This window comes from Argiope bruennichi, chromosome 8, assembly GCF_947563725.1.
Source record: "Argiope bruennichi chromosome 8, qqArgBrue1.1, whole genome shotgun sequence".
Lineage (NCBI taxonomy): Eukaryota > Metazoa > Arthropoda > Arachnida > Araneae > Araneidae > Argiope > Argiope bruennichi.
In genome coordinates, this window is record NC_079158.1 from 55763535 (window position 1) to 55777162 (window position 13628).

General features: G+C 24.5%; 1 protein-coding gene across 7 annotated transcripts in view; it reads right to left on the reverse strand.

Annotated features, from left to right (window-relative positions):
• Positions 1-13628, reverse strand: part of LOC129980961 (dedicator of cytokinesis protein 9-like) — a 74689-nt gene that overhangs the window by 50521 nt on the left and 10540 nt on the right. For 5 of the 7 annotated variants that reach the window (XM_056091497.1, XM_056091499.1, XM_056091498.1 and 2 more), the window contains exons 11-23: positions 13324-13569; positions 12097-12311; positions 11877-11999; positions 11169-11248; positions 9179-9366; positions 8639-8704; positions 7765-7857; positions 6732-6889; positions 4508-4595; positions 3473-3559; positions 3270-3356; positions 1665-1769; positions 291-353 (exon numbers count right to left, since the gene is read on the reverse strand). In XM_056091497.1, coding sequence (XP_055947472.1) covers positions 291-353; positions 1665-1769; positions 3270-3356; positions 3473-3559; positions 4508-4595; positions 6732-6889; positions 7765-7857; positions 8639-8704; positions 9179-9366; positions 11169-11248; positions 11877-11999; positions 12097-12311; positions 13324-13569 — 1599 coding nt within the window. The remainder of the gene's footprint in view (positions 1-290; positions 354-1664; positions 1770-3269; positions 3357-3472; positions 3560-4507; positions 4596-6731; positions 6890-7764; positions 7858-8638; positions 8705-9178; positions 9367-11168; positions 11249-11876; positions 12000-12096; positions 12312-13323; positions 13570-13628) is intronic. The other 2 variants (XM_056091503.1, XM_056091504.1) reach the window with 1 other exon arrangement.

Sequence of the window (13628 nt, forward strand, 5' to 3'; positions counted from 1 at the left end):
ACCAGAGACAAGCCTGGATACCTACTGGCATACCAGTCATGCTCTGGGGTTGTTAAATGTTCCTCGCATATAACATAGAATATAAATTTCTCATGTAGTAAAAGCATCTTTTCATAATAGGTTACTATCTAAATAAAGAAATCTAGCCAATCGTCAATGAATATGAGAGAAATAATAAATTAATTTAAATATTTCCAGCAGCATAAATCTGAATATTTTCATAACAGAAATATGCAGGTAATTTGGTTTTGAGAGAAATGATTAAGTATACAATATTAATAAATACTTACTTTCACATACTTGGAAACTTCTCTACCAACTTCAGAACCTGGGGCAATAAGAGAATCTTCTTGCTATATTTCATATAGGAAGCATTAGAATATTTTTTTAATCAAAATTCTGCAACTTTTTGTTATTTTTGTTTACTAAAAATATAAATTTATTTTTAGTAATTGAAGTCATTTTAAAAAATGCATATCTTATTTACATTACTTTCATGAACTGAAATCCATTTCAGTATGACCATAACATTAGTATTAAATTTTAAGTATACTAGACAATTTTTTTAAAATTTTGTTTAGATTTTCCTAAAAAATAGAATAGGGCATACATGCAATTTTTGGAAAAAAGGAAGTAAAAGTTAAACAGCATTCCATAAATGTAAAAGAAAAGAAAGCATATAAATCACAGGGTTAGGGTAAACTGAAGTTGCTCATTTCAGAGTGCATAATTCTGTGCGTTCTACCGTTCCAAATAGGGAGCATTGAAACATTGAAATGAATTTCTAGCCAATTACAAAATAAATAAATAAAAATGGTCAAAACATTTTAATAATAAATTATGACAATAACAGCTCTTATTTTATTTATATTTTAAATCTATTTCATAGGTTGGGATATTTTTGCAGAACATGTATCCTACTTGGATTTAAGAAGTTAATTTTTTAAACGATAATTCTGCATAAATTTGAAATCTACTTAATCCCACAGCGCCATATACAAAAGAAGATCCTTAATGAATTACCTTGACAATTTCTAGCATAGAATTTCACAGCACAAAATCAATTGTCTTTTGATGGTCATTTAAGGATGAATACTCCATCAAAATGTTGAAAATATCAAAGAATTTTAAATTAAATTATTATTTCTAATATCTGTGAATCCATGTTTTCAGCAGTTGCTGTCATAGAGAGTAGCAGAATGTAATTTAATTATAATAAATGTGAAAACGTTTAATGATCAGCAGCCTTACTCAGCAGACTCTGATAATTATATTTATAAAAATTTGGCAAATATAAAATTATATTTAACAATTCAATAAAATTTTCATGTGCATTTTACTTATTTTTGCCTAAACTATGCTATATTGGCTGTCTTGTAAAAGTAAAATTACAGTGAATAGTAAACAAATGCAGTAGTGTTTTGAAAAATAATTAAATTCTTCAAAGGTGAAAAGAATAAAAGATACCAGTTAATTAGAATTTATTTAAATTAGTTATACTTTAAATTTTGTCCTTTCAGAAGAATAAACCTATGAAATAAGCAACATTTTTGTCTAACCCTGCATGTTGAACTTATAGCTTAGGAAACCTAGAATATTCAGAGATAAAAGCCACAAAAAGCAAAGCACATTTATAACATGCGGTTAGTAGTGTTAATACTCACAGGTGATACAGGAAGGATCATAGGCATACTCTGAGGTCGAGGACGCTGACACAGAGAAGGAATTACAGGACAGGCACTTAAGTCCCACAACCCAAAACCCCATAACTATAAGATAGTAAGTTATAGCATAGAAACTATTGTACACAGATGAAATTTCTATGATATAATAAAGAGAATATTAAAAAATTATAACAGAATTCTCCAAAAGAGATTTAGGTATGTTTTAGTCCATGTTTACATGGATTTACATATTTATTCTATTATTTTAATTTTTTTTATTTATTCTTACAATATCCCGTTAACACACTAACTCATTTCTACATTTAACTCGTATCTTCTACATGATTAAATGACTCTTTATCTATTAGTTATAGAATAGAATTGTTATCCAATTAGAGAAAAGCGTGATTCATGGTAGTAAATGAGTTAAGAGTCATAGTAATAATGTAATTCACTAAAATAACATTTTTTCAAATAGAAATAAATAAATATTACATTTAAATAAATAAAAAATTTAGTTCTTTAGATGCATTTTTTTTGTCAAAGAATCTGAAATGAAGAAATTTGTATTAAATACAATATACTTATCGGGTTAAAATCATCCTGCTTTTATTTGAAACTTCAAGTAGCAAACTTTATGACTTAAAAAAATGAAAAAGCAGTAATACATTTTTGATACAAGTTTCTTTATTTTAAATTACACATTTATATTAGGTGCTTGCTGCTAGCGTGCTTTTCATACACTTTATTTAGTAGCACAAAAAGTAAAGAAAACATTAAATTAATCTTTAAAAAATAAATTTTCCTAAGAAGCTTAATTAATAAGTTAAACACACTGTGGCCATAATAAAATAACTTAAACTTTTTGTTTACTATATGATTTACAACAAACTAAGTAATATAATTAATTTCATTTCAAGCAATAATTAATAAACCAAATACGATACGCCACAAAAATTTGGTAAGCACTTTTTTGCCACTTTACAACAACATAAACACAATAGTGATTTATAATTTACTAATTTAAATTTTCCATTTTGTATTGAATACATAGTCTAAAGCTTTTCAGAGAAAGCATTTTTAATTTTCTAAAAACAAATTATTATGTAGCTTAGTTTTAAAACAAAAATTTTTGAATTTATAAAGGCCCAATTCATGCAATTGTCAAAAATTTAACAATTCTATTCCATATTTCATATAATATTCCTTACTTAATTTTTTAGAAATATTATTTCAGCTTAACTAATTTCTCCAACTCTTACTAGGCTCTTTTTGGATATATCTCTAAATTAAAAAAAAAAAAAAATTAAATTTAAAATAATTGGCTTATATTCAAATTGTTTAGTTTTTACAGGCAATAATAAATATCAGTAAATGAGATGTGAAGACATGCTCTAACATAAGGATTCCTCTCTTCCAATAACAAATGTTCCCAGTACAAAAGTGTTTCTGCAGTAGTTCACTAAGCAATATTGAAATATAAATATATACATAAAAAAATATTATGTGGATCTGGTATTGAAAAACTATAAATTAAACTATTATATGCATATTTATAATTCGTGTATGTTAAAAATTTACTTATAAAAGAAAAATGTGCAATACCTTATTTGAATTGTTTGCTTCAATTTCTGGAATTTTAGATTCACGTAAACGCTGACACTGAGAAAAAAAATTGTGAAGATGATGATCCTACGAAAATAATAAAATATTTAATTAAAAAAAAACCTATAAAAAAGGAATAAATTCAAAACATGTACCATGAATAAGAATATATGAAAAAAAAAAATATACAACTTAGTTAGTACCTTTGAATTAACAGTTGAAACAAGAATAAAGGAAACTTTAAAAAGCTCTTTACCACCATCAACCCAACGAATTTCAGGTCCACTGAACTGAAAAATACAAATAATAGAATAATAAAAATAAGAATTTGAATTTCATCCAATAATAAATAAATAAACAAGTATTGATTATCATATGCCAAAAATTAGTTGATTTTCTCTAAATAAATACAAAAAATAAAAAATATTGATACATATTTCCAAGTGTGACATTTCAAGAAAAATAGCACCATGCATGCTTAAATAGTAAAAATGGTGCTTATTTTATGATTGAAAACTAAGATTGATATCCAATATATAAAATTTAAATTAAATTTTCGCTAACATAGGTTTAATAAATTAAAGGTACTTAACAAATTAAGGTTAATTAAGGAATTGATAAGGTGTTTTTACAATATATGAGTTAATACTGTTTCACTTTTCAAGCAAGTTTCATAAGTTTCTTAAAATGATGCTCGTTAGGCAAGTGAAATAATCTCTTCACAAATGAGTTTATTAATTTTATAAACCCTTATTAGCACTTCTTCAAAATCAATTAAAAGTTCTACTGAAATTGAACAATCCTAGGTACATATGTGTTATTATTATTATTTTTATGAAAAAGAAAAGAGGAAAAAACACATTTTGTCTATATCAAACGGACTACGAAATCAGGATATTTTTATCTCATTAGCCAAAATGCAGTCTTCAAAGAAATGGGCTTGTGCTAATTCTTATGAATTATTACTAGCATATATCCAAATAGTTTCCCCATGAAAATAAGATTTAAATCTATAAATTTATTTTGAAGAATTTTTCATATTAAAATATCAAACAATAATACAGATTGTAACAGTAAAACAAATTTGTTTATTTTTGCCTCCTCAATTTGTAAAAATTTCTAAAATTGTTATAATAGTACTTAAATACATACACATGAGAAACAGCAATTTATAAAAAATAAACTGAATTGTGTTTAAACAGATATTGTTGAACAAAAAGTAATTTTAAAAGTCTTACTCCTTTTCCCAGGCCCAAAGGCTTGCATGACAAATAACCAGGTGGTAAATTTATAGAAACAGAAAGATTCTGATCATCTATAGATAACCTAAAAATGAATATGGTATTCTAAGAATATTTCAAAATACTTTAATGAGTAAATAATTTTAAATTTAATAAAATTCATTGTGAAAAAAAGTGATTTTGCATGTTAAGAATTCAAAGTAAATGATAATTTCGCCAGGTATATTGCCACAAATAATGGTTATACCTATCATTTGTTTTGGAGAAAAGAGAAAAATGTCATGCTGAGCAAATCACGGTTACAGTTTTTAAGAAGTTTTCATAAAACTGCTGTGACAAAATGTGATAATTTTTACAGAAACATAATTCCAACATAGCATATTTCCAAATATAAGATTGACACTCAATTTCATATGGCAGTCATAAACAATAGGAAAATATTCTATTATCTAATATTCTATATTCTAATATCTGAGCACAACCATCAAAATTAAAAATTTGTGGCAACATGCTAAATACAAATAATTTATGTGAGAATCAAAATTTGGAAATGAAAAATTTCTAAGCATAAAGAATTTCTGGAAAAAATAGAAAAGCAAAAATCTGCTGATTAGTAGGAAACAAAAGTAGAAACATAGATAAAATTATGGATTAAAGAAAAAATAATATATCAAGGAGAAAATATAAATAATAAGTTTCCCTAAAAACATCTTTATCAATATACTAAGCAACAAATATATTTTTATTTCGACTATTTTTACTTAAAAATTTTTTAAAAATCTTTTGTCTCTCAAATTCACTAGTAGGTGGCACCCCTGATGCCGAAACAATATTTAATTTAAATAATTATTAAATGAGTTAAATGTTAAAAATAAAATAATGTGCTGTCATCGATAAAACACCAATATTCAAAATTTTAAACTCCTGGTGTATTAAGAGAGAGAAAATTCATAACAAATTTCATCTTTACAAATATGAACAAATTTATATAAAATTGTTTTCAAACTTTATTTCAGGAATAAAAGTTTTGAAATTATTATATAAAAAGAAAATCATAAATTATTTCAAATTAATAGAAAAATTTAAAAACTGTCAGTCAATTTATTTCAGCTTACTATGCTTTGAATAAGATGCTTATTTGTAGAATGGATGAGCATTTTTTTAAAAAAAAATTGCTTCATTCACAAATTTTTGAGCTATACATTAATTTTTGGTATTTGAGCTATACATTAAGTTTTGAAATTATTATATAAAAAGAAAATCATAAATTATTTCAAATTAATAGAAAAATTTAAAAACTGTCAGTCAATTTATTTCAGCTTACTATGCTTTGAATAAGATGCTTATTTGTAGAATGGATGAGCATTTTTTTAAAAAAAAATTGCTTCATTCACAAATTTTTGAGCTATACATTAATTTTTGGTAAAATAATCAAATCTGAAAAAAGTCTGATCTAATATTCAATATATCAAACAACTATGTAAAATCAATTTTGAATTTTAAATTTGGAAAATGTTACAGATGCATAACAAATACTAATGGCTCTCTATACCAGTTATACTATGGCGATTCACCATTTCACTTACCAATAGCAGAGGATTTTTTTTTTTTTTTTTTTTTAAGAACCAGATTTGTTCATATTTGAAAATACTTATAGCTAGCTGCAAGCAATTATTTTCAGCTTGTAAGGACATGCAACTCCTATTAAATAAATGATTAGTAATGTTTGCATTGAATCAGTTTTGAAAGTAATTATTACAAGCAAAATATCTCCCAAAATGGGAATGATGGTAATAAAGAAGAAATGCCAAGATTCAAAGGGGGAAAAAATCAAGTTACTTATGCCCTCCCCTCTTTTTTTTTCATAGTGTGTTTTCAAATTAAAGGAACAATATTAACAATTGATTATTTTTCTTCCAGGCCCAAAAAACTCATGATTTTATTTCAGTGATTCCATCTAGTATTTCAATTTAATACACTTGATGCGTGAGAAACAAGTATGTACGAGACATTCTATGGTTTTAAAATACTGATAGCAAAACAGAGCATGAACTATGATTGCAATGAATATATGCAGAAAGTTTTTATACAAATTGATTCTAGATGTTAAAAAAATAATGCCCTTATATTATTCAGAAGCTGCATATTTCTGGGAAATGTAAACACAAAGCAGACTTTCACATTAATAATAAATTCATAAAATAAGAAGCAGGTTACTTACCGTCCTTTATTAAGCAGTGGTAGCCAACAATATCCAACAACATTAGCAACAGGTATATCTCGTCTCTTCGAACTTTTTGGCTGTTCACAGCTGATATGATGGAATGTAAAAAGAATATGGTGCTTTTCATGTAATTGAGTAGGAAGAAGCATCTTAACCTAACAAACAAATATATTTTAGTTATCACTGAATGGCAAACATCAATTAGGATGATTCAAGCATCTTAATAAACCACAAATGTTAAACAAAATTATTTCAAACCACCATTTTTTTTTTTTATCAGAATGCATTGATATTTTTAAAAGCCATGAATCTCAGGAAATATAAATTTAACATATAGATGAAATAACTAATCCATAAGTTGATAGAAAAATTATAGTAGAAAAAAATTTTGTTCAATATATATATAATAAAAATTAAGCGCAATAAAGACCAAGATAAAATGTTAAAGATCTGACTAATATAGAACAAAATAGCAAAAAATGTTCAGTATCCCATATTAGACTGAATTAGTACTATATCATTCTAATGAAAAAAAAATTTGTGGATATGGGTGAGCAATGTGTTGCTACTTCAACAGTTGGAAATGAATCAATAAGCAGCTGGAAGGTTAAAGCATAAAAGTTAACTGATAAGCTTTGAGCAAAAGTCTTAGTTTTATAATCAATAAATTTTAAAGAAATTAAAACTTTTTTAAACATCTTATTAACGATAATTCTTCTTCCAACCATGACTACAGATGAGAACAAATAAACAGATGCAAAAGTATTAAAAGAAAATGCACAATAACAGATTTATGATTTTTGTTTTTAAATATAAAAGTTATTATACGAATCATATGTATTTAAATCAGAATGCATCAAAACACTAGTTTATAACTGGTTCAGGAATACAAACTCTACTATGCCTTATTTGGATAATGGAATGCACTCAAGCATCAGAATATTAATTAATTATTGGAACAAGTTAAAAATTTTACTACATAAATATATTATTTAAATTTCTAATTAAAAAACTCTTCTTGTATACTTACTTCTTTATAAAAATCAGGATTTATGTTATGATGAGTAATAGAAGTGGTAGCTTTAGAACAATATATAGATTCACCAGGAACCCCATATATAATCTAACAATGCACAAAAAAACATTAAGAATGAAATATTTTTAAATTCAGTGATTTTACCAAATACTGTTGGTTTTAAAATGATTGGATTTTTAATTAATATTTAATATTAACATGACATGATTAACATTTTGTTAACATGCATGTTATTGTTATGTAATAACATGATTAACATTTTAATATGAGTCATAAAAATATGAGAATATCAGCTTAATTATAAAATTAAATAAAATTTCTGTAAAAATTTTGATAGGTAATTTCATCATTTAATCTTATAGCATTCGGATGAATTCCAATTAATATTACTCGCTCAATTCATGAAAAGGGAATGTGAAATAAATATTTTTATCATATTTATACATTTTTATGTATTTTGATTAGGTTCACCAAGGATAAAATTTCAGTTATTTTCCCATTTCTCCACTATTTTAGTGCTTTTTACAGAGGTTTTTTTTTTTTTTAAATTCAGCCATTACTTACAATACAAAAACAGTATCTCATAAAGCAGAAACATAATTTTTCAACAACAGAAACATAATTTTTCAACAATCATGTTGTTTGGAAAATTATAAAACATATGTAGTTTTTATGTTTTTTTTTTTTTCAATTATTTCATTAATATAAATAAAATTTATATAGATACAAATTTCTAATTATTTGCACTCTAAACAAAATTCAGAATCATATTTCTGATACTCTGATAATAAGCACAGTTTTAATTCATCTTTTAACTAAAATATAATTTAAACCAAAGAGTATAAAACAAAAAAGTAATAGAAATTACTTTCAAAGGCTCAGCATTTTCATCATCACTATCTCGAAATTCAATTGAACAAACAATATTTCTTGCCTATAGCAATATGAAATAAAACATGATTAGTAAAAGTTTATATATTGCAATTTTAATAGAAGAACATTATTAGAAACTTAATTAATTTGAGATGAAAATTTATAACACAATGCAATCATTACACTGAGTGACAATTTAAGCAGACAATATTGAAAAGCTACTTGTTTCAATACTATTACTAATTCAAAAAGTGATGTCATTATTTACATTTAAAAGTAACTGATACATTTGAACTAAATTTAGTTTTCAACAGCAGTAAAACATTGTATTTAAAATTAAAGAGATATATTATCACTACAATAAAATGATGAAAATGGTACATCTAGGTTTAAAAAAAATGTTGAGACTAATATGAACACAATTCTTTTTTCAGTTTATGCATGCTGAAAAGTAATAAATAAATAAAGCACACAATTTATCATTTTTGAAGATTATATACATATTTATATCAAAATTAATTCTTTAATAACTTACTTTTGTAAAAGTTTTTTGACCATCATATTTTAAAGATTTAGGAAAAACATAGAGATGATTAATGTAGGTAACATATGGATTGCAACTACTGGCTATACCAGTAGGAAATTGTTCTATTTCTATAGTTGGCTCACATTTTGGAGGTATTGGAAATGGTATTAATGGCACCAGTGAAGTGTTTAAACAATCTAAATAGAAGAATAAAATAATTATTTGGTATAAAAATACAGTTAAAACAAGAAGAATAAATTAATTCGAGAAAATTATGTATGCAATTATAAAATAAATGTTTTTTATTGAAATTAATATTTTATGGCCAGCATTCAGAAATAGGATTTCTTAACAGACTGTTAATTTAAAAAGGCTAAACATTTTGGAAGTATGAGAAAACATAAATAATATATCAAAAAAGTTTAGTCACATTCCTTTGAAGTAATTTCTCTTAAATAAATGTATATTTTTTAAAATATGTATAGGAATTGTATAAGGATGATACTAACTATTATTATGATGATATTGAACTAAAATAAATACCAGCAACAATTACTAAAAATGCTAAGGGGGGGGGGGAGACAAACACATGACATGAGAAAAATGTGTAAAAAGGAGAGCGATTAAAGAAGAGAATCATTTTGGCTAGTGATAAATGATAAATTTTCGTATGCATGAAAAATAGTATCGGGAAACTGAACTCCATCATATTTATTTGTTTATCCCTCATTTATGGCTTTTGATCAGTGTATTAAAATGAAATAAGTTCTCACTTTATCTTTTGAAATCTTTTATCAGATTTATCTTAATTATGCTTTTAATGCCATTTCATAGATTCCAAATTTTTAACTGAAATGCAGAAAGTGGAAGAGGAGAGGAACACTTTAAATATAAAAATAAGTTTTTTCTTTATTAGTTTCTGAAAGGGAATTCCCAGTTTTTAATGATCATGGTTTAAATATTTTATGATTTTTAAAGTTTTAACAAACAAATAGAATAGCATTGATACTACTCTATCATATTATTTATAATTACTAAAGAAATTGCACTTTTCTAACTTCAGTTCCTTCAAGACAGTAGGTCAAACTCTACGATTGTTTTAATCTGAGTTATCCTCCACTTTATTATAAATGACAGCAAGTGTTTACATAAAGAATTTACAAATATTTAAAAGAATAATAATATCAAACTGGGATTCTTTTCTAAAATAGGAATGGCAATATAATTTGTAATAAACATAGGCAAATTACTTTTCCAAAAGTCTATAAAGATAAAATAAGCTTTTTCTTAAAATATGATATTAGCTGTTTACTTTTAAATAAACACATAAAATAAAATAACTTTACTCTTTTTATTCAAAATTATTGCAGACTCTAAAACAAAGGTAGGTTAAACTGATACATTTAGTCATTTTTGCAATGCTGATGAATTTTTTAAATAATAGATATATAATTTTTTTAAAAGTATTATATTAATTCACTTTCACAAAAACTAAAAAAAAAAAAAAATGACTGAAATTTAAAAAGCAAAGATAAAATTTGTATAGTTGTCACAAATTAGAGAAATACATTTTTAACAATCAACTGTTTATCCTAAAATCTTTGAAACTTAACTAAGATGATTTAAAAAAAAAAAAAAAAAATGCAAAATGCTTAAAAATATAGTTCAAAAATTAATAAGATAATTTTTTTTAATTAATGAACTCAAAGTAATTTGCAATTTTAGCATTAGACACATTGCAAAATAAAATGACTTTATGTTATTTATTTAATGACTATGTACGACATCCCAATCCCCTTTTAATTATTTAATAACAATTAACAATGCAATTGTGAGTTACTTTAGCTCCTTATTATAAATTAAAATTATATCAACAAATGAAAATATTTTGCAAGATAAATTAAGTGAAAATCTATTCAAACATAAACTGCCAGTGCAAGAACTATAAACATAAATAACATTTTGATATAAAAATTTAATAAAAAAAATATGAGCATACTTGGAGGAAGATCTTTCAAAATTTGAAGAGAAAACTTGAAAGAACCAGGAATTATAGTTAAATGCTTTAGTTTTTCTGGTCTGTAATAAAAAAAAATCTTTCAGCATAAGTGGCCAAATAAAAAGGTAAACAGCAATTAATGAAAATATACTTAATTATATAAAAACAAGCCTGAATAAATTATTACAAAGTAGTACTAAAAACACTGAATAAATAAAATTCAGTTGGGCTAGATAAAACTGTTTCACAAATACATTTCTTTTCTCCAAAGACAAAATTTTAAAAAAAATGTAGAGAAATACTTAACATTGTCTCCCAAAATATATATGAGTTAAATCTAGTAACTAATGTTCTGTATAATAGAATGTCATAAATTACATAAATATATTTGTTTTTATTAAAATTATGAATATAACCACTCATGCAACACATATACAAAAAAAAAAAAAAATCCTTAACATATATTACATGTGGCATTTAAAGATAGCAACATTTTGAAGAAACATGTATTAGTAAAACACTGGTATTTTAAAAATGAAATTAAAAGATAATTTGATTACAAGTTACATAAAGTAAAATTAATACATTAAAAATTTCCATGCAATCTTAAAGATAAAAAAAATATCTTTTTATCTTTATACATAAAGATAAAAAAAAATATTGATATTATATATACATATATAGTTAAAAATTTAATATTGAAGTTACTTTTTAAACTCTGAAAGAAAGCGCAGCAAGTCCTCATCAGAAAGTTTTGCACCTTCTTGTCTATACAATGGCCCAAATTCTGTGGTTGTGTCCAGTTCATCAGACAGAGGCTTAAATATAGGGCTACAATAATGCAAATAATATTTAAATATAGTTAATTAACTGCCAGTTTTTAAAAACACAAATTTTAAATATTCATTAAAATAAAACAAATTTATACCGAGCTGCCCAAGCAAAGGGCATTCGATAATGACCCAGTCTCTGACAACATGATCTAGCAATTTTCTGTACTTTAGCCCCTAAGCGTCCATTATTAGATGCAGACTGAGCACGAATATAAGGATCAGCAGCTTGTGATATACTTCCTTGCAAGACTTTTTCAATTCTCAGAACAAAATATAATTCTGATTCTGGATGCTGCACATTGAAAATAGCCTATAAGAATATAATTTATTATTATAAAGAATAAAAATAACTTAAAGAGTTCTTTTTAAATTACTGTATATTATAACAATTAAAAATAAAAGGTTTGCTATTATTATAGGTTATACATTTAATACCAAATATACAAATAAAAATATATGAATATATTAACACTATGTTAATAAAGAGATGGCCTTTTTAAAAGTTGAAAAGACTTACTAAAAATAAAACAATCAAAGTATATAAATGTTAGCATTGAACATCAAAAAAATATATAAAATAAACAAATTTAGGTCTAAAGTGATAATTAAGTCATCTGATATTATTACACTCAATAATTATGTAAAGTAATCTGATATTACTACACCTTTGTCTTTTAAAAAGGTTACTATTTATAACAAATCAACATCATAAAAAAAGAATCACTCTTAATACAAGTACAATTTTATTAAATAAATAAATATAAAACAGACAGTTCAGACATAGAGTCTATTTATGCATGAATTAATGAATGAAAAATAAATAACCATATTAAGTTTTATTATACATTTAATAAAGAACTCATAAGGATGCATAAAGTCTAAATGAGCAACTATCACAAAAAAACATACATTAAAACTGTCTTTCTTTAATTATGAAATATTACCTGACCATAAAAAAAGACTTAAACTCGGCTATAAATTTCAAAGCAATTTGGATAATTTCCAGAGATTTATAGTCCATCATTTAATTAAATACATGTTATAAAAAATGAAGTAAATATAATTGAATCTATCAAAGAAAAATTTTAATTAGAATTGATTAGTAAAAGATAAATAATAGGAAACAAGATTTCAATTATTTAAAGATAACATAATACTTAAATTATAACTATTACAATCTCTAATTATTTTCTGCTGAGCAAAATGAATACATTCTTTTTTTTAAATTCTTTTATATATCTAAAAGTATGTATATGCACACACACAAAAAAGAAAGGGATAAAATCAATATGATTTGAAAATATAAAAACATGTCAACAAACCTGTTTAGGAAATGCTAACCATTCTTCTCCAATATCTCTCAGATGTGGATTTGGTACACTTTTATTATTTTCACCGTTACAATTTGAATTTGTATTAGTTTGATTAAAAGGAACACTGCATTTTCTGCTTTTCATAGGAAGCATATTGCGAATGTAGGGATTATTTACATCAAATTTGAAATCTTCACTAACTTTTCTATTCCTTTTTGCATCATAAATTGCTAAAGTAGTTATATAGGGCTCTACCTGCATATAAGAAAAGAAAAATGTAAACAAATTAATAATTATTCTACAGTATAATTATA